Source organism: Psammomys obesus, unplaced genomic scaffold (assembly GCF_907164565.1).
Source record: "Psammomys obesus unplaced genomic scaffold, mPsaObe1.curated_primary_1811, whole genome shotgun sequence".
Taxonomy (NCBI): Eukaryota; Metazoa; Chordata; class Mammalia; order Rodentia; family Muridae; genus Psammomys; species Psammomys obesus.
In genome coordinates, this window is record NW_026590767.1 from 448,516 (window position 1) to 476,079 (window position 27,564).

The 27,564-nt window shown below is 41.6% G+C and overlaps 1 protein-coding gene across 1 annotated transcript in view; it reads right to left on the reverse strand.

Annotated features, from left to right (window-relative positions):
* Positions 1-588: 588 nt before the first annotated feature.
* Mcmbp (minichromosome maintenance complex binding protein) overlaps positions 589-27,564 on the reverse strand; it is a 44,186-nt gene continuing 17,210 nt past the window's right edge. Inside the window, exons 5-16 of the mRNA XM_055608930.1 lie at positions 25,728-25,829; positions 20,213-20,357; positions 18,545-18,696; positions 16,860-16,960; positions 12,954-13,132; positions 12,343-12,466; positions 10,309-10,426; positions 7,803-7,968; positions 6,886-7,019; positions 5,596-5,760; positions 3,016-3,104; positions 589-2,386 (exon numbers count right to left, since the gene is read on the reverse strand). Of these exons, the coding sequence (XP_055464905.1) occupies positions 2,260-2,386; positions 3,016-3,104; positions 5,596-5,760; positions 6,886-7,019; positions 7,803-7,968; positions 10,309-10,426; positions 12,343-12,466; positions 12,954-13,132; positions 16,860-16,960; positions 18,545-18,696; positions 20,213-20,357; positions 25,728-25,829 (1,602 nt within the window). The 3' untranslated portion in view covers positions 589-2,259. The remainder of the gene's footprint in view (positions 2,387-3,015; positions 3,105-5,595; positions 5,761-6,885; positions 7,020-7,802; positions 7,969-10,308; positions 10,427-12,342; positions 12,467-12,953; positions 13,133-16,859; positions 16,961-18,544; positions 18,697-20,212; positions 20,358-25,727; positions 25,830-27,564) is intronic.

A 27,564-nucleotide genomic window follows, 5' to 3' on the forward strand; every position in this document is an offset into this window, starting at 1 on the left:
ACATTATGTCTGTTAACTCTGATAAACATTCCGCTTTTGTTATTTATTAGAAGTGTCAAGTCTTGTGACTATTAAAATACCACTGTAATTCAAAGTGTTAATGTGTATGAGAATTTCTTGTATAGTATTTATTATAGTAACAGTGGTTTTCAACCAGAAAATTCGTAAATGGTAAGTTTGCTATAACCAAACACTTGTTTTGAACTTTTTCAATTAAAGTGTTCTTATACTTTAAAAATGTAAACTGTATTTTAAATCCCAAACATTAAAAACTGAATGCTCCAGTCTTGTTTTTTCCCCTTTTGTTTTTTCTTTAGGCTCTTTAGGATAATTGAGTATTATGCCACAGTTAAGTGGGAAAATATAATGCATGTTTGGATTTCCATAGAAATGACCCGCATTTCCAAAGGGACAGAAAGATAGATACCTGGTTAGGATTAACATCTTGCCTTGACACAGAGCTGTGAACTACAGAGGTGAACATCCATGTGTGTAGGAGGCAAAGGAGAGGCTGAAGATTCCGTCTCTTCCAGTTCAACTTGGGTAGACGCTATCCTGCGCTTTTAATTTATGAAAAGTAACCCATGGTATTGGTAATCTGGAACTTTTATTTTCTGGACAGGGTTATTTAAGGGAACTTTTCTGTAAGAACAAGCAAAATTATGACTTCTCTTTGGTAAATTACAGTTTACATTGGTACAATTTGACAAGGTAAACTAAACTGTTCTAAGACAAAGAAAATGGCATCTTCAAAAATCTATGTGAACATTTTATTTTCAAAGGTTTAAGATCTTGTCTACCAGTTATAAAAATGAAAACCAGTTAGAATTCTAATATGAACATTATTTACAATAATGTTATAAAAATAGACTTGAGGTTAGGAAAAGAATGCTGACTATGTAGTAGTTTGTAGTTCCTTTCATTAGGCTGATTCCTTGATTGAGCAAGGCTGACCCTGTTTCCTTGGTTAGCAATGTCAATGTGAGCCTCCTTAGCAGTAAGGTACCAACGCCCATCATCTGCTTCCAACTGAATTCATCTTCACATACATAACAGTTAACAGCAATGTTCTAACCTTTCTAAAGATTCTTGTTGCCACAATTACCATTATACCACATTAACTTGCAAATTATAAGTACTAATAACATTTTCGTTCATTTGAAAATACACAACAAAATGAGCAGGTCTGAGGAAAACCTACCTATAACTAACTGTATGGGCCCTTACTGCACTTGGAATTTTATTTATCTAATACACTTAGAAACTGAAAAACTTATATTAAAAGATCAAAATCCATTACATTCATCAAATCAGCTAAATAACAAGGAAAATGATTAAAAGTCCCTGGCCCCTATCGGCTGGGGGTGTAGCTTAGTGTTAGAACGCTTCTCTAGCGTGTATGAGAGGCCAGGGTTCAATACACAGCACCATAAAGAGTACAAGTATATTCAAATAGTGATTTTCCATATTTGGACAAGGTTCCATGGAGGCATTATTTCCCTCACAGTCCCTTAAAATGATAGTTCCAAATGCAGGACATGAGCAAAGTTAAGGACGATGTAGCGATCTTCACAAACTTGCATTTATTCCATTAAATGATCCTCATGTTCTGAGAGTATCCTTTATGAAAACAAAGTGATTTTTTTTTTTTTTTTCAAATGACTTGGCAAAAATCAATTGGCAACATTATCCCAGAAATCTTTGGAGGTATTAGTAGTCTCTGAAATCCAAAAGTTGGGAACTCCTGCCATGGGAAAGTCTATTTTAGGTCTGCAGGCTGTTAACAGCTTCTAAGTGGAAAAATGTTTCTGTGGCTAGATATGTGTAAAATGACATGGGAGCGGTCATATGAATCAATGGCAAGTACACCCAAGCTCAACACACACAGACCCATTCTGAATTAACAGTTCTTCCAATAACTCTTCAGGTGAAGCTGACACTTCGAGAGTCTGGCCTATGATGTGGCTAAGGAAATGGTATGATCAGCAACATTATCATTATTAAACCTTTAATATCAAATACATTTGTGTACATCATAACTAATTATAAAACAAACTCCAAAACTCCATAAAACCAGTAAGGTAAAAGCCCTTACAGAGATTATATAAACTTTAGGTGTCACCAGACTTGATTTCAGGAAAAGTCACTGTTTTTTTTTTTTTTTGGATACAAATTATCTATAAAACAATGTGATATAAAGGAATCTGAATTGTACAGCACGGAGGCTATAGCTTGCCCATTCTCTCCAAGTTCCAAACTTTAAAGTTCATTCCCGTTCACACTCTTCTGCTGCTGAAGCCTATTTTTCCTGGATGATTCCAGCTGCTTTGCTCTTAGCCATCGTTCTCTTGAAAGTGTTGTCTGGCCGGCACTCAGAGACAGAAACCTGGTTTAAATTTAAAAATTACCTAGAGTTAGATTGTTAGCTTAAAGCTTTAAGAACTAGGAGAGCGCTGAAAGCCTGTCAGGAGACAGGACCATACGGTTGCTACACATAAGCAAAGGCCAAGTGTAAGCTCACACAGGAATCCCCAAAGAGCCAGAATTAGAGGGAGGCTTGGAGATCAGGCCTGCCCGACTGCTGAGATCACTGCTAAATAGAAACGCCCTCAATAAGTAGTTTCATTAGGTTGTGGGTTTTTTTTTTTTTAACTTTTTGTATGTCTGTGTTTGTGTGGAGGACCAAGGCTGACATCAGGAATCTTCCTCAGTTCCTACTCTCTTCCTGATTCACTGAGGTAGGGTCTCTCAGTTGAACGTTAGGGCTGGCTGGATGACTCAGCTAGCGGTTTGCTCTAGGATTCCTCATGGCCATGCATTCCCAGATTGAAGTGGGATCTGAACTTCGGTCCTCAGGCAAAAGCCCTGCCCATCTGCTCAACCCTACAAGGTAGGTGTCTTTGAAAGTAAGGAAAAGTTCCTTGGTTTTTAGAAGTCTGCCTCAGACCCTGCTGAGTAAATGAGAACTGCACACAGCCAATAGAGAAAATGAGTTTTTGGATGAGCACTACTTACCGAGCTACCACAAGCAACTGGTGGAGATCATCAGCTGTGATACTCTGAGGGTCATTTTTACGCATTTCCACAAAATCGTCTTCAACCGCCTGTATCAAGAGTAACAGTATTCCTTCAAAGCCCCGTTTCAAAACTATTTATTTTTTGTAAAGAAAAAGAAACATGGTTCTCGACTGAAGTAAAAATGAGGACAAATGAGGTAAGACGGGTAAAAAGAGGAAGAAGCAAAACTTCAGTCCTACTAGAAAATGCAATATGGAGAACTTTCTCCATACGGCTTAGCCCTGTTTGAGAATGCCAAACAAGCACAGAAGCCAGCATCCTGCACACTGTGATAACATCCAACAGGAAGAGACACCAGAGCAGCTGGTGCAGCAAAGGGCAGGTGACAGTGCACAACTGTAACCTCGGCACTGAGGAAGCCGAGGGAGAAGGACCAGAAGTCACAGGCCTGCCTGGGGTCAGGAGAGCCGCCAACAATGGTTGGGATCCGCTTTGTCAAAACTGGAAACTACCAGTAACTGGAGGATCTTTTATGTAAGAATACAAGTGCCTCTTGGTAAGAATGTTGAGTTCTGCCAGGCATGATGGCCCACGCCTTTAATCCCAGCATCAGGATGCAGAGGCAGGCAGATCTCTGTGAGTTCGAGGCCAGCCTGGTTTACAGAGCAAGTTCCAGGACAGCCAACACTACACAGAGAAACCCTATCTTGAAAAACAAAAAATTAAAAAATGTTGAGTTCTATGACATTTCAATTTCAACTTGTTTTGTTTTCACATTCTAGACCCCTACTCTCAGGTGATATCCTTGAGAACCAAGAGCCTGGCAGCCACTGGAACATAAGAATGGGCAGGGCTAGAATTCCTTCAAGGTACCATTCACCGAGAACATCTACTCTGATCTCCAAGGCTTTCTTTACTAATCTAACTTGAAGCCTGTTAAAACTCTTCTACCTTTGCTACCATTAATATCTTGCTGTGCTTGAGATATAAATTAGGTGCTGGAAAGGGTTTTATATATAGATATATATGTGTGTATATATCTATATATATACACACCATTATATTTCTGTTACATAGTGCATGCAAGACCATTTCCTAGCTGTAGTTACAAATATCTACTGGGGCTCTCAAGCATACATCACTCTTGGATAAGGAGTGGCCACTATCTAAAGAACTAAATGAGAAGATGTGAACAGTGCCTCACCAATTAGTATCAGTAAGAATAAAAAAAATGTTTAAAAACAAGCAAATAGGAAATTGTATAAATAAAAACATAAGGTAATTAACATCAATAATTGCTAGGTGGAGGAGACTTGAGCAGGAACAAAAATCATTAACCAACTTCTTAACAGTTGACCAAAGGCTTTTAGTCTATGAAACAAAAAACAAGGGAAAATGAGCAGAGCTTCAAAGACCTGAAGCTACCATCAAATGCACTGACACAAGCATGAGGAGGGCCAATGGAAGGCAGAAAGCAGCAGGAAGGAACTGAGGAAAACAACAACAAAACAATGGCCCTAAAACTTGAAGGATGCTTAAGACTTAGTCAAAATAATGTGCCTATCAAGAAGCACAGCAAACTACAGTAGGACAGACAGTAGAAATGCAGACTGGCATCTACTCAGGGGCGTGGAGGTATGTTCCTCAAGAGGAACTACTGCTGACAGAACTCCAAAAGCAGAACACCTGGGAACAGACTGTGCCATGGGGTAAGAGCTTGAATCCCAGCACTTGGGAGGCAGAGGCAGCTGGTCTACACAGTGAGACCCTGTGTGTCCCTCCAAAAAAGGGAGGGGGGTTAATGGCAGCACCATAAAACAAAAATGAACGGTAAAAGACAATCCCAGGAAAAGCTTGAAGTTATCACAGGAGACACACTCTCAAACGACACTAAGGGGTCCTTCAGGTGGGAATGAAAGCCTTGGTAAAGGCAGCCACAGGGAAATGCTGGCCAGTGTAAAGCCAGGCATGGTGTGTCTGCCTACAGCCCCATATTCCCTCCAAATGGAAGGCCAGCCCAGGCTACGGAGTAAAGCTACAGACAACTGAGAAAAGCAACAACTGTATTTTCTTGTTCAAGCCTTTCCCCTCTGGTTTGCAAGACAATTACACGGAGTAATAATTAATGGATATGCAGCTTACAAGAATACAATCTGTGAAATAACTGCATGAACGAGGGACAAAGGATAGACTGGAAAGGAGCAAACTTTCATGTATTCATGTAGTTAAACAGTCTGTCAATCCTAAACAGAGCAAGGTCCATCACAAGGCTCCAAAACTAACTTGACAAGGCTGGAGATGTGGGAAAGAGTGCTTGCTGTAGACATAGAGAGGGCCTGGTTTGATCCCCAGTGTTGAAAATAACTAAGCCAACCAAACAAAAACAAAGCAATTCAAAGGCAGAAAGAAAAGAGGTGGCCAAGTCAAAGAAAGACAGAACAAAATCTCTCCTAAACAGAAGACCATAAGGAAGACAAGAGTTGCCGAACACCAGCTTTGCCTTACAGGTAACATCAGTTAAGACACATTGCATGAACCCCAAAACTTAACAAGATTTCTTGCTGTGACTAAGCGCACCTTGGTTATGTCGTCGGATATATTGTAATCCAGGAATCTCAACAGAGTCAGGTAGATGCGGAACTTGTTGAGCACAGACGGCAGCACAGCAGAGAGAAGGCTGTTCATGTACTCCTCTATGTTGGGTGGGGTCAGCTGTGGCTGTAAGTGAATCTGGCAGTCTGCCTGGAAAGAGAAAATGAACTGATTTCCAAGATCCTACAATAGCCCACATTTCAGAGACGGCAGCTCTCAGCTTAGATGGGAATTAGAAAACACTCAATTTGAGGAGGGGGATAGTTCTTAAACTCTTGGTGTACTCAATCTGTCTGGATCGTAAGAGACACGAAAGCATTGCAATGTGAATCTGTTTTACTCAAGAAAGATCCTGTTCTGTAAATTAGCTAGCCTTAACTCAGTACAGGAGCACAAGGGCACACAAGTGGCAAGTGTACATATATGCACACAATCACTCATACACAGAAAACATTAAAAAAAGAAAATGTATGGCTTAGAAACTTAAAACGTATTTTTGGTTTTTTTGTTTGTTGTTTTTTTTTTAATTTTTTTATTTTTTTATTAATTACACTTTATTCATTTTGTATCCCCCATAAGCCCCTCCCTCCTCCCCTCCCGATCCCACCCTCCCTCCCCTTACTGCATGCATGCCACTCCCCAAGTATACTGACAGGGGAGGTTCTCCTCTCCTTTCTGGTCTTAGTTTATCAGTTCTCAACAAAAGTGGCTGCATTGTCCTCTACTGTGGCCTGGTAAGGCTGCTCCCCCCTCAGGGGGAGGTGATCAAAGAGCAGGCCAATCAGATTATGTCGGAGGCAGTCCCTCTTCCCATTACTATGTAACCCACTTGGACATTTTTTGTTTGTTTTTAAGACACAGTCTCTTGCTTTATAGACAGGCTGACCTCCAACTCACAGAGATCTATCTATCCCCTGAGTGATGGATAATGAGGTATTTTATATATATATCATGCATCTTGAAGACTACACTAAATCTTTAAATCCATGTAAAAATGATGGGTTTGTTGGTGTACCCTTGTCATCCCAGTGCCAGGGGGCAGAAACAAGTGAATCCCTGGGGCTTGCAGGATAGTCAGACTAGCCTACTTGGCTAGTCCCAAGCCAGTAAGAGACCCCATCTCAAAACAAGAGGTATATGGTTCCCACAGGTGAGCCCAGGCCTTGACAAACATGTGCACCCGTGCATGCACCTACACACACAGGCAATAACGAAAGGACAAGGTGACAGCAGTAATCTGGGCAACGTAACCTCCCTCCACATGAGCCATCATACCGGAAGTAGCGATCTCCCCTCCGATGTGATGAGGACGTTGATATTGCACGGGAACTCCATCTGGTGGTAACTGAAGTCATAATCCACCTTCTGCCAGGTTATTAGGTTGCTCAGAGCAGCTATGTTATGAACACCTGGAAGAGCAAGCCCATTACTGGCAGTGATGGGATTTTAATCGCCTAGGCTAATCAGCCTGGCTGACCACAAGCATGGTCTTTCTGCTGCTTAACTAAAGGACATAGGGAGCCAGCAATTAACAAAGTGAAGGTCAGTAAATGTTAACTTGATAATAAGCTCCACTAACAGTATTAGGCCAACTGAACTCTCTCAGAGCCCAAACTTACCCAATCGGGACTCTGATAAGTTCATTACTTCCTAGGTCATGGCTATGATGGTAAGATGGGAAAACCATAAAAGTAAGGCTGTTGAATTTTCCCAATTTATATATTTTTGAGACAGGGTTTGGTGAAGCCTGCCTGGCCTTGAACTTCTGTGTCTCCTGCCTCTACTTTCCAAGTGACAGGATTGCAGGTGGGTGCCACCAATCCTGGCTAACCTTTCCCAGTGTCATGTCCCTCTGTGCCTTACACATTCCCAGTCTTTATCATTTTTTCATCTACTTTTCATGTGGACATGACCTAGCATGCTCTTGTTATTTTTTAACAAATTCCAGAGGTATTTGTTAGTTCAACCACTACGATCTATTTTTTCCCCAGAAACGGTAGAAACTGTCCAGAAAGTTTCCATGGGTTGTACAAAATGTTACATTAGATCTTTTCTATCCTTTCTTGAGCTAACAGGCAATCAATAGAATGTCACAACAAAACAACTGGTGCACATAGTTTGTGGTACATACTTCAGTCAAATGCATAAATGGAGCCAAGCTGGAAGAGGACAGGAATAATTTGCACACGTACCTGGAGTGTCCAGCTGCCCTTGCTCTAGAAGAGTCTCATCTATGACCAGAGAAGTGTTGTTGGGCAGCTGGAGGAGGCCGCTGACCAATCGATTAGCTGTATAGTCTTTGTGGGGAATGAATTTCAACTGGTTCATGTTTTCTATCGTCATCTGTAGACGAAAAGACTGAGACAGAAATTGTAATGAGCCAGGATCCAAGCTTCTCTATTAAAAAAAAAAAAAAAAGTACACACACACACACACACACACACACCTGGAGTCAAAACACTTGTGTTTCACATAGAGTAATAACATTTCTAAAGAGACAAAATGGGTCTTCAACTCTTAGAAACTTCCTGTGGCCACATTACAATCCATGCCTCCTATGGCCGCTTGGTCCCCAGCATTAAATAGCTGGGCATGGTGCATGCTGGAGAGATAAGGCCAAGAGAGATACAAAAGAGTAGACAGCTGCACTCCAAACACCAGATACCCAGAAGCTGAACTTCATTAAGGGACAAGAGCTGTACAATACTAGGACTGCTGGTCCTACTCATGGAGGCCAGAATAAAGGCCCTGTGCATTAAAACCCTATTCTAATCACAGAGCACAGCATGGCACTGCAGACCTCATTACCAACACTCCAAACCAGAGCAGGGACGCCTCACCTGCCTCCAGCCCCCAACAAACGCAACTCCCTTCTGTCTGCTCTAGATGCCCTATACTCATGCATGTTTCAGCCTTCTGAAAGTCTGCGGAGGAGGAAGGAAGAGACAGCTGAGATTTAGATTAATTTTGTATTTCGGCTCAATTATTCTTAGAAAGGAGGGTAGGAATGTTTACAGATACAAATGAAATCCCAGAAGAAGGGCTTGTCAAAAAAAAGGTGACTGGCAGCAGAGATTCAGCTGTTAAGAATACCTGTTCTGGCGTAGGACATGGGTTCTATTCCCAGCACCCACGTATCCGTAATTCCAGTTCCAGGGAACCCAATGCCCTTGTTTTGACTGTCATAGGTACCAGGCATGTGTGTATTGCATGGACATATATGAAAGCCAGATGCTCACATATGTAAAATTTTAAAACCTTAAAAACAAGTGGCCATGCGCTGGGGATGAACCTGACTCTGCCACGGAACCATAGGCAGACACATAAAACAAGTAGTAAAAGCTGAATGCTTTATTACTGACAGGGCTGGTCCCAGTGAGCTAAAAGTGATGACACAGGAGACAGGGTCAGTGAAAAGCAAAACAAGGAAAAGTGATCAGAAAAAAAGGCACCTTCCACACTGTCACCTCCAAGCCCTGTCCTCCAGTCACCCTCCCATGACCCACAGCTGAGATCTCTCTAGATGGTCTCTGGTGCCACCTTGTGTCTGCTTGCTGGTACTACACCAGCCTCTGCTGGCATCCCTTTTGCACCATGCTGCTCCTTACTGACTTTTGCCCGTCCTTTCTATAGGAAGACATGGCCGCAGGCAGTCACCAGGTCCACTCCAGACTGTTTATGAGTCTCAGACCTCACTACACAGATGAGTGTGTGGCCACTGCCTCCTACCCCATTTCCAGGGTTTCACTGTTCCGCTGTCAATTTTTAAAGAACACACCAGCAATTACTTTCTTGGTCTTGTACCTCCATGAGGACAGAGAAGCTATTTCAGGAACTGCTAAGACTACCACAGGGTCTATGAATGAAGTCACGTGTTTCAAGACAGAACAAGTTTTACTATAGAATATGTGCAAACTCCACCAATAGGCATCTACACCTCAGGTAAGAAACACACCAGATCGAAACAAGTACAAATGTAAAAAACAGACCAGAAAACCTAGGGGTCCTAATAATTTAAACATTCAAGAGCTTGGCGAAATGTGCAACAGTGTCAGCTTTAACACTGTTTTCTAATGAATTATTCAACACGTCTTCAGTTTTAATACTAATGTCAAAAATTAGTGAAAGTATACCCCATTGAACAAGCGGCCCTGAGTCCTCAGGACTCTGCTGCTTCTGCTGGGCCTAAAGTGCAGACACGACAGGTTGTTCAGAGAAGGATCTGCCTCCACTTTTTAAGTCCCCATGAAATGGCCAGCAGCATTTTTAGTTACATAATTCATCAGAGCAATTCCCTTGTCCCCAAGATCCTGACACACAAATGGTGCATTCAGATGCTTCCAAACAGCAGCTAGCACTGGGGCGTGGAGAAAGGCCATTTAATTACCTTAGTTGAGAGGACTGGCCTCATGTAATTTAGAGCTTATTTACACTTCAGGTTTAATATGCACACAGTGGATCGATCTGAAACTTAAGACCTTACTTGTAAGGGAGTCACTGACTTTGTATTATTTTCAGATTTACAAGTTTGTACTGAGTCCATCAGTGTGAATGCTGAAAGCACATTTAAAATTATGTCAATTGGCTAGGCCTTGTCCCTTGTAAATGAGATCCACCAGGAACACAAAGTTAGTATCTGAGGGAGTGGAAAATAATTAAATTTTGTTGTGCTCCTAAGACTTCCTAATACTATCTTACCGCTGGAACGAGGTGTTGAATGATTCGATACAGGTGCTCAGTGAAGGTACTGTTCTGTGGGCAACCACTCAAGTTAACTGTGAATTTTCCTAGTGGAAGAACATCTCTTCTTGTATATCTAGAAAAGGGTAGAGAAAAAAACAAAACCAAAAGTAAGACAGAGTCACAATCAGAAACAGGAAGAGGCAGCTCAGTGGTTAGAACACTGGCTGCTCTTCCAAAGGGCGCAGGGTTCAGTTCCCAGACCCACAGGATAGCTCACAGCTATCTGAAAAGCCACTTCCAGGGAGAATAAAATACTGTCTTCTGGTTTCCAAAGGCACTGCATACACAGATATGCAGGCAAAACAGCCATACATATAAAATAAAAATAAATTAAAAAATTTTTTTTTGGCAGAACATTGGCCATTTCATCTATCAAAACAACAGCGGCTAAATAAAAGCCATTCTGAAGTACAGGTAAGTACCCCTCATCCAAAATACAAAGTGCTTCATACTGCAGAACATTTGCAGACCTCACTGGCTAGGCATGCCTGCTATGAGCTGGTGACTCCTCTTTTCAGTTTGACTTAAGCATGTCTGTGGCTCAGGCACTTCAGACTTCCAGAATTTCTGCTTTTCCATTAGAGATGTCCAGACAAGCAATGACAGAACTCTGACGTGAGCCCAAGCATTACATACTATCTTAGATGCCACCAGGAGAAAGATTTACAATGGAAAGATGATTGCTGTATTTATTTTTTTAAAAAGTACAAAACCCTAACATTTTGGGAAATGGTTAGTATGGCACAAGTTTATCATAAAATAATGTAGAGTCATCAGAAAGCTTGTGAAGAGGGCAGAGTGCGGCGGCATACCCTTAAACCAGCACTCGGAAAACAGAAGCCAAGGGATCTCTATGAGTTCCAGGCCAGGACTGCACAGTGACACCCTATTTAAAAAAAAAAAAGTATTCTGATGGGAAAGTGGAGCTAACTGAACATTAAATGTAAAACGTTAAGGTAAGAAGAACTGTGCTTCAACCACAACTGATGGGCCCATATTATTAAATCCAACACATGGACATTAACACATGCCAAATATTAAACAGGAAGGATTGTCTCTCATGTGTGACACATAATTTTCTTCCTGTTTTTAAGACATATTACTTTTACAAGAAAAAAACATAAAAACACAAAACAAAAACAAACAAGAACTGCCAGGCAGCGGTGGCCTAGCACTCAAGGGGCAGAAGCAGGTGGATCTCTGAGTTGGAAAACAGCCTGGTCTACAGAGTTAAGTGCTGGCATAGCCAGGGCTACACAGAGAAATCCTGTCTCAACAAACAAACAAACAAACAAACAAACACCTAAAACAACAATGAAAACCAAGCTCAAAACAAAAACAAAACCTAAGCCAAACCAACCCAAACAACCCAATACGGTGGAGTCAAAGGCTTAGGCACTGTTCGGGCAGTGGTGGCGCATACCTGTGATCCCTGCACTAGGGAGGCAGGGGCAGGTGGAGCTCTGTGAGTTCGAGGACAGCCAGAGCTACACAGAGAAACAAAAACAAAAAACAAACCAAAAAGGGGCTGAGACACTAAAGTCAATGTACAAAGTAACTGTACACAAAGAGGCATCACTGCTTTGACAAGCAGAGCCCGGAGAGGCGTGCGTGCGCGCGCACGCACGCAGGGGTGTGGGAGGAGACCTGGTGATAAACACATGACTTGAATGCACAAGAAGACTTGGCTTAATCTACAAAAAATATTTTTAAAAAATGCAGAAAAAATGAAATCGCTAATTTTCCTCATCAGTCATGTCCTCTGTCTGATCCTGGCTCTAACGTTTACTAACAGGATGTAATCAAAATACTTTAAGTGACATTAAGAAAAGCCAAAAAAAAAAAAAAAAAAAAAAAAAGGAATCTGTATTTGGTGCAACATTTGTAAAAATTCCACCTGAAGATGAAGCTGATACAGTAAAACATACATCGCAGCTGCTCCCTTCCTCTTCCCCACACTTCAGTTCCCAGGAAGAGCACAGCGCTTACACTGTAGAGATGAGATGCAATATAAGGTATTCAGCAGCCAAACTATCTCCCAAGAGCGCGTGGGTGAGGAATCCAAGCAGCTCGGCTCTGACTGGAGACAACTCAGACATGAAATTGGACACAACTGCAAGAGGAAGGAAGGAAGGGCAAATGAAAACATGTATACAGCAGCTCTGCAGCAGCACCTCGTGCAAGAACAGGAAGGGATGCTACAATTCTGGAGGCAATGAGTGAGAACTTTTAATGGCGGCTTACAAATGATGTCAATATTAGGGTGGGGCAAGACGGCTCAGACATAAGTTTGCTACCAGAATCCACACGGTGGAAGGAGAGGTGACCCCTTTAAGTTTTCTCTTATATCACATGTGTGCCCTGACACATCCATGTCCTACCTTACCCCATAAATAAATATTTAATTAAAAGGTGATGTCATATTAGGACAAAAACAATTTATACCCTTCATTGCTGTTTAGTTCTCATCTCAATGACAAGAATTAACGGAAGAGGAAATGGGCAAAGCCACAGACATTATTACTAGCAAACTCACTCTGCTGGCGGGGACTACGGCCCACACAGAGGTGAAGTTACCACTCCCAGGTTCCAACACTTACACTGACAGGTCCTGCTCTCCTCCTTGTTAAGGCAAGTGGGTAACAATGGGTTGGTGTGCTGCAGCTTATGGGCTAAAATCACATGAATTCTCGGCACTAGCGAGGTTGGAGGACTGTGCACCCTTTGCTCTTCTGCCATCTCTGTGCACTCCATGGGGTCCAGCAGTGCAGAGGCATCCCTGTGGAAAGAATATGCGGGTTTAGAGATGTCAATCCCTACTCAAGGGATTCTCCATCCCCCGGTGGCCAAATGTGGTCCCTCAGTCTAAAATGTTTTTTATCACTCAAAACTGCCAGTACACTGGGTTTATTCTACTGCCCAAGACCACTGTTTAACTTAGTGAGTTAAAAGTGCTCTGTACATGACAAAGGATGTCATTCCCAAGGCCATTTCAAAGCAGGTGATCCTTCTTTAGCACATCACAATACTGAGATCCTTTTCTCCAAAGCCATGTGTATTTATCGTTTAGTGCAGACAACCATTCGCCTCTATCTTGCTAATGGTCTTTGCTAAAATTTATTCTTATATGATGCTCCACCTCTCTTGAAAGTGTGAGCAAGCGATAAAAGCAGTGTGAACATTCAGGTTGGCTGATCAGTTCAAACATGATACTCTGAAGTCACTGAACAAATGACTGAAATGTGTAAAGTCTTCAACTACACTCTGCCCAATGGCCAACACTATACATACAAACTCTGTCAGATCTCACAAGTTCACAAATCTACTCCAAAGTCTGCTCCCATCTGTGTTCTTTCCCTCTGAACCAAGGGGCCTCAGTAATCAAGTAATTTACAAAGAAACTTGTTGAGTGTGGCAGTGCACAACTTTAAAATCCTAGCACCCAGGAGTTAGAAGCAGGAGGATTCCTGTGAGTTCTAGGCCAGACTTGTCTACAGAACAAATTCTAGGCCAGCCATGGCTACATAGTGAGACCCTGTCTCGAAAACAAGAAAAATCATTTGCCAACATTTTTGTGTTGCTGGTGTTCTTTATTTCATTTTTCTTTCCTTTTTTTTTTTTTTCTTCAGACAGGGTCTCACTATGTAGTCCTGACCGTCCCGGAACTCAATATGTAGAACCAGACTGGCCTTGAACTCACAGAGGTCTGCCTGGCTGTGACCCCCAGAGATCTGAGATTTAAGGCTCGTCACTCCACGTCCGGCTTTTTCCAATATTTTAAAGTATGAAAACCATTAAGTTCTTGCTGTGGAGAAAACCACATGGCACCCAGCAAGTCTGCCTGAGATGTACTGCTGTCGGTCTTCCCTTCGGCAAAAGGAAAGATGGAACAATAGCTAGGGCCTACAACTTGTTAGGTGAGAGAGTATAGAAACACACAACTCTACCAAGCTATCACAGAAAGAGAGCGGTGATGAGATATACATGTGGCTCTATGTCTTCCCAAAGGATAAATATAGGAGGGACAGCCAGACACTAGAAAGCTGGTTCCCAGCAGAGTGGGACCAAAAAAGCAGGGATGGGAACACACCAAGGTATTCCTGGGCAGTTTGGGGGTGCATAGTCCTTCTAGTTCTGTAGGGATGCAAAAAAAAGCTGAGAAGTGAAATGTCAGAAGAAGATACCACTATAGATGGTTATGAATCACCATGTGGTTGCTGGGAATAGAACTCAGGACCTTTGGAAGAGCAGCCAGTGTTCTTAACCTCTGAGCCATCTCTCTAGCCCTGAGAAGTGAAATGTAACCACACAATAAACTTACATGGAATGAACACCAGAATCAAAATGGACAGAAGGGGCATCCTGGCCACTATGGAGGGCAGCAGTCTGAAACCAAGGAGCACTGCATGCTGGTGTATACCTGTAATCCTGGCAGGCAGAGGCAGGAGAACTGACACAAGGCCAGCCTGGTACGCACAAAAAGACAAAAAAACGAAAACAAGCCCATAAGAAAGACTGAAGTTGTGATGTCGAGGCTCCTCTGTAGTGCGGTGTTCTCCAACTCTCTAAGTCCCGTCTGTGTACACTGCAGAGCAGAGCACAACATTCCGAGGACAATGGTGTACAACTACAGAAGGGAGCCGAGTATAATGAGAGCCTGTGCTGAATGAGGCCATCTCTTTTAGACACTGTCTTGCTACATTATGCAGCCCAGACTAATCTAGATCTCTGTCTCAGTCTTTCAAGAGCTGAGATTATGTGTGTGTACGGCTAGGCACAGAAAATTCAGTTTTTCATAAAAAATTATAGAAATAAGTTTTCAAATTTTAATATGGGGATACAGGGGAGACGGAAGGATCATTATCTGTTATCCTGCACAAAACAACTCCAAATGAAATCAAGACACTGTTGAACTTACAGGCTCAGGAAAAGACTTTCTGCACAGGACCCCACAGGACAGGCTTTAGGGTCAACAACTAACTGACCAATGGGATCATGTGCAGGAGATGACACAATTTTGAAGAAGCAGAGAGGAGTAGAAGTGGAGGAGCGCGTTCATGGGGGATTACTGAACTGGGATTTTCTTCTCTGTCTTTCAAATCCTTCTTGGCCACGCTTCCCACGATACTCTACCTGCATATGGGGCAAAGGGGCCCAGTGCATGTTATAGAAACTCCTCAACTGTGAGCCATACACTGACCGTTATAAGGACAGAGAGCTAACAGTCTTCTCTGTCCATCACTAGGATCCAAAAATGAACCAATCCAGTATTGGTATTTACTCTTTTTATTTTTTTAGTTTTTCAAGACACGGTTTCTCTGTGTAGCCTTGGCTGTCCTGGACTTGCTTTGTACACCAGGCCGGCCTTGAACTCACAGAGATCTGCCTGCTTCTGCTTCCCTGAGTGCTGGGATTACAGGCCACTGCACTGGGCTTAGTATTTACTCTTGACTTAAATAAAACTCCTCACCAGCAGAAAATGTGCTCCTTGAAAAAAACTAGACAATAATAAGCTGGTACATACAAAATCCAAGTTGTTCAATGTGACAGAAAATAAATACTAAAAATGGTGAGATCATCTTAAGGACCTACAATTTGCTCATTGTGGCTCCTACTAGCTGAGGGAAAATCTGAGTCTCAATGACATACTGCTATTGACTAAAATGAGACTCCATTGGTCCATACTGACATAAGGAAATTACTTGAATAACAACTGTAAAAGGGACACAGTAGAAAATGTAGCCAGGTGTGGTGGAACATGCCTGTAATCCCAGCACTCAGGGAGGCAGAGGGAGGTGGATCTCTGTGAGTTCAAGGCCAGCCTGGTCTACAAATTGAGTCCAGGACACCCAAGTCTGCACCGAGAAACCATGTCTCAAAAACAAAGAAAATGGTTACTGCCACAGAGACAAAGTTGATGAAAAGCCTTTGAGAGACACAACACAAATCAACCAAAGCTGAGATGCCAGACATTCACATAAAAGTATCTTCCAAATTATTAATGACAAGGTGGAAAACACTAACAACAGGAAGGAGACACCACCTTAGCCATCTGATCAACTGACTCTCAGGCACCAGTGGCACAGCACTAGGAAAACTGATGCAGACTGGCTTATTTAGCAAGACACATTTTCTTTTTTTAAAGATTTATTTATTTATTATTTATACATGTACATCTGCATGTCAGAAGAGGGCACCAGATCTCATTAGAGATGGTCTTTGGGCCACCGTGTGGTTGCTGGGACTTGAACTGAGGACCTCTGGAAGAGCAGCCGGTCCTCTTAACCTTTGAGCCATCTCTCCAGCACCAAGACACATTTTCATAACCAAGGGTTGTAGGGATAGAGTGGTGGTATACACAAACAGCAGCAATGACAAGCGCGTGGGGCATGGGCAGTAGGAACTGGTAAATCTGAGGACAGGAAAGAAGTTCCTTATAACTCTCCGCCACTTTTCTAGAAGTATATCCAGTGAAAAATAAAGACAAACCTAGCAGACAGGCTCACCTTTCTTCGTTACTCAGGATGCTCAGGACAGGATCCACAGATAGCACACCGTATAACTCAAGAACATCATTGACTTTGAAGCAATCCCAATCTTCATAGACCTAAGACAACACAGAAATCAGGTTAACCCCGAATGTCATAACCAAGAACAGCCAGGTCCTTGCCCGTCAGAAAGCTAAATCAGCAAGCATGTGAATCACATGCCCATGAAGGCTGGTGGTGAGTCTAAAGCTAAACCAGAGTCAGCTACAGGTCTACAGAGCCTATCTGGCTGGACTGACACTTGCTGTGGCCCACATTGACCTTGGACTCAAAACGAACCTCAGGCTTCTGCCTCCAAAGTACTGGGATTACTGATACAAGAAACTACAATCAGTTTAATTTATTATTTTGCATCAGGATCACACTATTTTAGCTCAGGCTAGCCTTGAATTCTTGATCTTCCTATTTCAGCCTCTAGAATGGTGGGATTACGGGCATGTAGTAGCACACTCAATATTTTATTTTAAATACAAGTGAGAGTTGGGGTTTGAAAAGAAAGGTAAAATAGCAGAAATAAAATATTATGAAGTTAGAAATGATATAGGAAGGAAGGAGATATGAATTTAAAAGTTGTTCCACTTCTGAATATAACTTTTCCCCTTTTGGCTTTTTTGTGAAACAGGGTGTGCTTGTTAGTTTTATGTCAACTTGACACAAGCTAGAGTCTTTAGTGAAATGGATGCCTCAATTGGAAAACTTTCTCAAGACTGGGCTGTAGGCAAGTGTGTAGAACATTTTCTTATTAAGTGATTGATGTGAGGGGGTCCAGCCTATTGTGGGTTGGGCCATCCCCTGGGCTGGTGGTCCTAGGTTCTACACAAAAGGAGGCTGAGCAAGCCATGAGGAGCAAGCTAGTAAGCAGCACCCTTCCCCATCAGCTCCTGCCTCACTTAAATTCCTATCCCATCTTCCTTTGATGATGAACTAATGTGGATGTGTCAGCCTAATAAACACTTTCCTTCCTAACTTGCTTTTGGTCATGATGTTTCATCACAGCAATAGTAACCCCAATAAAGACATGGGGTCTCACTATATAGCTCAGCCTGGATTTGAATTCTCTACCCTTCTGCCTCTATTCCCTAAGCACTTGTATTACAGGAATATACCATCACACTAGGCTCCATACTGGGCAATTCTTTAAGAATGTTGTGGTAACCAAAATAAGGGGGACCCAAAGATGCTTACAGTCCAACCACTGGAATGCTAAGTATGTTATCTCACATGCAAAGTAACTTGCAAGTGTGCATAAAGACCCCGAGATGGTAATACCCTGGATCATCTAAGTGGGTTTCAGTGTCAAAGAGAGAACCTTTTCTGTGGAAATATGACTATAAAAAAATATGATCAGAAAGATGCAGCACTGCTGTCTAAACATGGAGAAGCCACAGCCAAGGCATCCTCGAAAGGCTGGATGAGGAAAAAGACCAAATCAACTACATCCTGTCTTCCTCCAAGTCTAGAGCCTCCAGACACCGATTTATCCAGTTCTCATAGCAGACATATGCCCTACCTGTAAAAAGAACTTTTATTGTTGTAAATGTTTAAATCTGGAATGATTTGTTATAGTGGCACAAGCTGAGGCTTTTCTAATGCCTCATTTCTGAGATAGTAACATTTGTGGATAGAGCTAGGAAAGGCCGTACCTTAACGAGGCAGGCAGGGCCCTTCTCTCCTGGCAGAGGGAAGTTCAGATCGAATGGGGAAGAGAGGTTCAAGGAGTTCAGCTGCTGCCCAGTGGAAGCTTCAGTTTCTAAGCGTTTTGGCTCTCCGCACCAGTGAAGGCCACCGAGGCCCCCTAAACTCAAACAGCAGTGCATGCAGTCACTTCAAAGCCCAAAGAAAAGAACATTCCAAAAGTGCTTTTCAAGTTTGACATAAATCATGTTTGTGAGTTTGAAAAGGCCAATGTCCAGTTTCAATAATACTGTTTGACTTATACCAGAACACCTAAAAGTATTTAATTCCTTTCTTATTATGAAATGGCAACAAACTACTCTATCACACGTAATAAAAGTATTTTGTTTCTTTTTATTTTATTATTGCTTTTTAAGACAGGGTCTCACTCTGTAGTACAGGCTGGCACTGAACTCTAAGTCACCCTGCTGTCTTAATCTGCTTGGAATTAGGATTTCAGATGTTAAGTCATGATGCCCAACTCATGTAAGTACTTTTAAAAGTTAATTTCATCTTACTGAGCTATGACACTATGGAAGAACCCTAATACAATAACCCTAAGAATGCCATGGTGGCACACACACCTGAGCGGTAACTAACAGCTCTATACTGGACCTAAGGCCACTCAATAAGGAGGAGATTGCATCTGGTTCTGGAAACCCAGCTAATTGCTCAGTGCTGGTGAAGACAAGGTTACTGACGCAGAACCTACAACCACTGATTTACCAGCACAATCCCTAACAACAATCTGTAAATAGCTTTCCTTACTTACCCCCACTGACATGTGTAGTTGCACCCTTTATCTAGGACTACAAAAACCACATCCAATCAACCTGACGCACCCCTATAGCCCCAGCACTTGGGAAGCAGAGGCTTGCAGTAGATCTCTGAGTTTGAAGCTAGACTTGGACTACAAAACGAGTTCTAGAATAGCCAGGGCTACACAGAGAAATCCTATCTTGAAAAAAACATTAGCTGTACTCAACAAATGAAATACAAGCTCACCTGTCATTTTGCATTTTTTTCTTTGATATTCCTGGTCTTAGAGAATTCAACAAAAATACCACAATTCCGAAAGAAAAAGGATGTTTTCAGATAAGTCATTTTTAGGGTAAAATCCGATATGCTTTCCTATTGTTCAAGAGCCAGGACAATGAATAGGCATGGTGGCGCATGCCTTTAATCCTAGCACTCAGGAGGCTGGAGGAGTCAGATCTCTGAGTTCAAGGCCAGTCTGCTCTACAAATTGAGTCCAGACAGCCAGGACTACACAGAGAAACGCTGTCTCGAAATACCAAACAAAATAAAACAAAAAAAAATAATAATAAAAGTAAGACAACAATTATCAACTATGAAGACGAAAAAGATCTTTTTCCAGTCAAAGACTAAAGGGAACCATCAAAGCAACTTTGCAAAGATGCTCAAAAGTGTCTACAGCATGGCCGTCCCCGTTGCTGGGTATGAACTAGAGCCTCACACCTTCAGGGCCAAAGCTCTACTTCTAAGCTTCACCCCAACCAACACTGTCCATTTATGATGAACATGAAATGAGGTTTTCATACCATACCAGTTTCCAAATCTACAACAATCCTGAGGACAAATCTAGACACCAGGAGGAAGCTGAGGGTGCCCATTACCTGCCTGCCGGGCACCGGCATGTTGGTCTTTCTGTTTACTGGGCTGTAAATCCATATCTTCATCATCTTCATAACTCCTCTTGTGCCGACTGGGAGTATAGGAAGTTGAGGGACTGACTCGAGCTTGGTTTGCACTGACATAGGCGTTAAATAAAAGGTTAAGAAGAAAATCACCCCAAACTAGATTATCCTCAATTAGGATAATTACATGGTCATAAACACCATCAATCTGACAATTCAGTTAAAAATAAGTATTTTAAGATTTATTTGTTTTATTTTACGTTTATGAATGTTTTGCCTACAAGTATGTTTGTGCACCACATGCATGCTATTGCCCTTGGAGGTCAGAAAAGTGTGTTGGATTTCCTGGAATTGCAGACCATTCTGAACAGCTACTTGGATACTGGTAACCAAACCCAGGTCCTATGCAAGGCAGCCAGTGTTCTTAATAGCTGAGTCGTCTCTGTCTCTAACAATATTTTTGAAAGAAGGCTAGATTTCCAGTTTTGGTTATTGTATTACTTAGGATTTTACTGATGTGAAGAGACACCATGACGAAAGCAACTCATGTAAAGGAAAACAAAATTGAGGCTGGCTTACAGTTTCAGAGGTTCAGTCCATTATGATCATGGACTTCTCACAGTGGGAAGCATGGCAGTGTGCAGGCAGACATGGTGCTGGAGGAGCCAAGAGTTCTACATCTTTATCCACAGGCAGCAGAAGACTGAAAATAACACTGGGCATAGATTGAGCGTATGAAACCTCAAAGCAACTCCCACAGTGACACACCTACTCCAACAAGGCCACACTCCTAAGAGTGCCACTCCCTATGGGCCAAGCATTCAAACACCAGACTATGGGGGCCACTCCTACAGCAACAAAACTGGACAACACAAATGAAGCAACTGTAACGAACAGCAGTGATGATTAGGTTATGATCCTTGGAAAAAAACTCCACATCCTTCTGGATGCAGGAAGACCCTCTAAACTGTAGCAAATATGAGTCGAGGCTTATCTCTTACCGGATGGAAAAAACAAAGCCTATAAGTCAGGGTTATAGAAGCAGCAGCAATTTGCAAAAGAACATCTAAAAGGAACCAGCTGTAGACAGAAGAGCCCCAAGATTTTATCTCTAGCTGATTACCAAGCCATAGATTACAACTCAAGTTTTGTCACTCCCTCAGGTCTAGCAGTGGGGCTAAGTGAAGACTATGCACGCAAGCATCACATGGACCTGGAAGAACATCCCAGGCATTGAAGAGCTGGCTGCAGCCCATCTTGTTATTTAGGGGTTATGCCTGGGGAACAGGAGTGACTATTTAATCTTGATAAATATCCAAACTACTCCCTGACAAGATCGACGTGATCCTGCCAAACCCAAACTCAACCCTTCTCAAGACAGGAAACTCAATTCCTTACTACAATGTGGTTTCTTCAGCAGATAACAAAACAGTAGTTAAGTGAGAAAGCAGAAAAATCTGACCTATTATCAGATTTTAAAATCAATACAAACAAACTCTGAGATAACAGACTCTGGAATTACCAGGTAGAGAGTTAAAACACAAAGTTAACTCAGTGTTAAAGGACGGAGCTGGAGATGTGGCTCGGTGGCCTCGCATTCATAAAGCCCCGAGTTAATCCCTGGCACATCATAAACCAGGTGTGGGGGTACACACCTGTAAGCCCAGCACTCAGGAGGTGGAGGCAGGACCATCAGAAATTCAGTGTCATCCAGGGAGATAAGCCAAATTCAAGCACAGCCTGGGCTACATGAAACACTGTCTCAAAAACAAAGACCAGTAAATAGATGAGGAATATTCAGAGAAATAGAACTACTAAAAAAAAAAAAAAAAAAAAAAAAAAAACAGATGGAAAATTAGATCGGAAAATAAGATATAAAATGAGAGAAACAACAACAAAAACACAGACTACCTCTTCTGACCCTGCCCCCATCCCAAACCACTCAGAAACACACACACACACACACACACACACACACACACACACACACACACACACACAAATTTGGAGATTTAATTTGGAGATGGAGAAAAGAAACTCAGTGAATTTGAACACAAGTTAACATTAACAATTCAACTAGAACATGAGGGGGAAAACACCAAATACCCAAAACAAAACTCTAGTATTTGGGGGGTACTCAAGGGGAGACTGATGTGACTGACATTCCACAAAAGAGCTAGAAGACAGCTCAGTCAAAGAAAGGCTTACCTCCCCAGAGCTTACATTAACAGGCAGCGGCAAAGCCCAGCAGGGCACACATACATTCCCACAGACCATTCTGTGTTTTACATATGGACACTGAGACAAAACAAGTACTTGAAGAAATGACTAAAATTGTTTCTGAAAAATCCACAACTAGGAGGTTCAATAAAACTCAATTAAGAAAAGCACATTCTGAACTGGACATGGTGGCATGTGCCTTTAATCCCAGCACGCAGGGAGGCAGAAGCAGGTAGATCTCTGTGAATTCAAGGCCATGATAGTCTACAAAGCTAGTCCAGGACAGCCAAGACTACAGAGAAACCCCAAAAATGTCGCAAAATACCAAAACCAATCAAAAAGAAAAGAAACTCACATTTAAAAAAAGAAGGGCAGGGGACCATGCCCCAACCCAAAACTCACACCCAGGCACACCATAGTAAAAGGCTGAACAAAAGAGAAAGAGTACTTTAGAAGCAACAAGTAGAGTACAAAAGATGTATTATGTAAGAGGAATAATAAGAATGATAGGTAACCTTTCATCAAAAAAGAATGGAGCTAAGAGACAATGGTCCTGCATCATTAAAACACCAGCAAAGAGAAGTATGTGCCAATCAAGAACCTTACATCTAGTAAAAACGTCATTCAAAAATGTTGAAGAAACTTTCAGCTGAACTTTCATGAAGGAATTCACTGCCCTAAGACCTGTTCTTTTAAAAGGGGGGAAAGTCTAAGGAAAATAATTTCACACAAACCACAAACAACAAAAGAGAACTGGAGAGAGTAAGCATGTTCACAAGTATAAATAATGAAGTTTTTTTTTTTTCCTCTCTCAGTGTATATAGAATACAGTGACAGTAAAACAAACAAGGGCTGGAGAGATGGCTCAGCAGTTATGAGCACCTGCCACATTTTTAACAGAAGGCCAGAGTTCAGTTCCCAACACGCCCATCAGATGACTCACAACCACCTGTAACTCCAGCTCCAGGGTAGCCAATGCTCTCTTCTAGATATACCTTTAAATTAGCTAATTAATTAATAGATAAAAATAGAACTGGAAAAACAGATCAGTGGGTAAGAGCACTGACTTCCAGAGGGTCTTCATTCCATCCTCAGCACCCATAGCCGCTCCAGTCTCAGGGGATCTAACTTTCTCTTCTAGCCCCCAAGGGCACCAGGCATACCCTTGGCACACACATACATTCAGTCAAACAACAGCAAAACAACACATATAAACAAATAAATAAATACAAATAAGTTTATGTAAAATTAAATACATGATGATAACACAAAGGGAGGGAGACTACAGAATGACAGTGTTGAGACAATCAGAGATCACAAAAAACAATTAGAAACCAAAGTGGTGATTACAGAGGGAGTTATTGTTCTACTATTAAAAAGGAATTTATGAGTATTAACTGCCAATATTAGGAAATCTGAGATCAATAACTGAGTATCTCACACAAACAAACAAACAAACTCTGGGGCTGAAGATGTAGGTCAGAGGCAGAGTGTTTACCTAGCATACAAACGGGGCTGGGCTCAACCCTCAGCTCTTTATAACAGGAAAGATAGAAAAACTAAACCCAGACAAAATAAGATTGAAGGAAAGAGCAGGAATCAAAGGAGACAGAAATCAGAGATCATTTAGAGAGCATCTGACAAACTCCCGGCAACAGAAAACAGGGCAAGAAAAAGAAAGTACATCACTGAAGATGAAAAAAGCAAAACTAGAGAACCCATGTGCATTAAAGGGGACAGGGACTACTTATGAAAAGATCAAAGTTTGGCCAGGCTGAGAGGTGCATGTAATTCCAGCAGCCGGAGGAAGATCAGGAGCTGAAGGCCAGCAACTGAGCTGTATATGACCTTGCATCACACAAACACTACCAAAACAAAATAAAAAACCACCCCCCAAACACCCAACAGTTTTAACTAAATGACTGAAATGTGTAATCCAAGGCTCAGTTTACTGGGGCTGGAGAGATGGTTCAGTGGTTAAGCACATTGGCTGCTCTTGCAGGGAACCTAGGCTCTGTTCCCAACACCCACATAACCACCTATAAGTTCAAAAGGGTGTGAAAACTCTTTTTCAGTTTCCTTATGAGCTTCTGTGAGTATGCAGTGCCCATAGACCTCGCAGGAACACACACACAGAACTTTTAAAACTAATCTTTAAAAAAATTAGAATGCAGGGCTAGATATGGCTCAGCAGTCAAAAACACTGGCTGCTCTTCTAGAGGACCTGGGTTCAGTTTCCAGAACCCACACGACAGCTCACACGTGTCTGAAATTCCAGTTCCAGGGCTTCTGATACCCTCACAGATTAACATTCCTCCAGTCTCAGAAACAAACTATAAAATAAAGAATGCTTCTGAAAAAAAATATTAAAAGGTATTATTGAGAGCAGTCACAGAATGTCCAGGTTGTCCATAAGCAGGACACAACAGGTGTTGGTCTTTCAAAGGTACCAACTGCCAAACCTTTAAAATGCCTGACGGACAAGCCTGCATGGGTGGATCAATGACCTACGAAAAAAGAAAAATTACAGGTTGCAGAACATCTGGTACAAGAACAGCTAAATGCTCAACAAATTAAGGAATCTAACAGGAATCCAAGGAATTCCCCTATGTTTGTTATAAAAGAGAAATCAGAAGATGGAAGATGTTAACAGATTTAAGAGCCATAAATAAGATGATTCAGCCAATAGGCTCTTTACAGTCTGGAATCTCATTGCTGCCTTTATTACCTAAGTCATGGCCTTTGATAGTAATTTATTTAAAAGATTGTTTTTTCATAATCTCTTTGCATGAGCATGTTGGGGAAAGGTCTGCTTTCTTACTGTCAACTTATAAGAATATTGGTCCCATAAAGAGATATCATTGGAAGGTCTCACCAAAAGGAATGTTAAATAGCCTTTCCTTGTGCCAATATTTTGCACATCACCCTCACATAGACATACATGCAGGCAAAACACCAGTGCACATAAAAAATAAATTAAATTTTATATATATAAATAAAATAGAACGCATTCTAATTTGAAAATGTACTTTTATCACGATAATATTTAAGTACCTATAAATCTATCTCAACCTATTTTTACAATGGGATATATCATAATTTAGATATTTTTCTGTGATGAATACTTAAATTTATGTCTTACTAAAGACATAATGAATATGAATACATTTTTCCTAGTTAATGTCACCAGGGTAAAAAGAATACAAATATAAAATCTGAAATTTGATTTTTTAAAGAATCATTCAGCAAATAGTGCTGTTCAGATAAAGGATATCTCTTTGACCCACGAAGATTCCCCAGGCACTGGGACACAGTAGAAGGTCTGTCTTTCTGAAGTGGTACATCGTGGAGAGCTTAAGTCAAGTTCTTGTTGAGGCTGTGATATACAAAAAAGAATTTTTAATTTTTTTGTTAAAAAAAACACATTTTCATATTATAAAACTCTAATAAATGTCGTTACCTCATGCTAATGTAAATAATAAGGAATTAATTTCAAACTTTTTTTAAGACAGAATCTCCATATGCAGCTGTGGCTGGAATGAAACTTGTGATTCTCCCGTCTCATACTCCCAAATACTGGGAAGCACCGTATGGCACATGTTCTGGGATTACAAGAATAAGCCACTACATCCGGCTTTCCAACTTCCATTTTTCCTACATTTATTCATGTATTACTGTGCATGTGGGGAGGCAGGATACATGCACACTATGGCTAACACATGAAAGTGAGAGAACACCCTGCAGAAGTTGGATCTCTCCTTCTATGTGGGTTTCAGGGATTGAACTCAGGCCTTCAGGCTCAGCAGCAATTGCTCTTTTCTACTGGGTCATCTCCCAAGCTCCCAAGCTCCCATTTTAAAAAACAAAACCATAAACCAGATGGTGGTGTCACACTCCTTTAATCCCAGCACTTAGGAGGCAGAGGCAGGCAGACTGATGTACAGAGTGAATTCCAAAACAGCCAGGGCTAAACAGAGAAACCCTGTCTCAAAAAGCCAAACCAAACCAAACCAACTAAACAAACAAATAAAACAATTCCTCATGATAGCAAGTTTGAAACTGATAACACACACACTCACACAAATGTATATAATATCACCAATTTCATTACATTATTTTCACAAGTAACATGCATTTTACTCATATTTACACTGAAACTGATTTTTTTGTTTTGTTTTTGAAACAAGGTTTTATGTATCCCAGGATGGCCTCAAATTCATTATGTACTGAGGACGACCTTGAACTTCTGATCCACTTCCTGAGTGCTGAGCTTGAACCCAGTGCCTCATGCAGCTAAGAAAGCATTCTGTTACCTCAACTACATTTTCCACCCTCAAACTGTTATTTGCTCTCTCTTTTTTTTTCTTCTTTCTTTCTTTCTAGGGGACAGGTCCTTTTTATTGGAATGGGGCTCTTAGTTAAGATTTTTTTTTTTGTCTTTTTTTTTGACAGGGTTTCCCTGTGTAGCCTTGGCTGTCCTGGAACTCACTCTGTAGACCAAGCTGGTCTTGAACTCAAGCGATTTGCCTGCCTCTGTTTCCCAAGTGCTGGGATTAAAAGCTCCTGACACTCTGCTCAAAAAAAAAAAAATTTTTTTTTGAAGGGGAAAGGCCAACACACACACACTCTCTCTCTCTCTCTCTCTCTCTCTCTCTCTCTGAGCCTGTGGCTGTGTCATGCCAAGATTACTGACTTGTACTGAGTCTGGAACCTTAAATAGTATATTACCACCGATGCGCTGGGGCTTTTTAAGGAAGCACTGATCGTCAGTCCATTAACATGGTATCACATTTGTCTTACGGACACACCATAAAAGGAAGACATGTCAGGCAGGGTCTGAAGCTCTGCATGGGTGAGACCAGGTAAATCTATCTGTGCATGAGCCCTCTACTCTGAGTCACTGTCAGATGCTCCACTCTAGCTTCCCATGTAGACTGGTGCTTTGTCCCATGAGCCTGCTACACTAAAGTGCCTTCTTCATCTAGGAACAACTCTTCTGACCTGCACTAGGGTCTGTAGTTGTAGCTAGTATTAATTAGGATTATCATTCAACTCTCAGAAAATTTGTGTAAATAAAGAGTAAAAAGCCCCCAATAAGCTGATGGACAGAA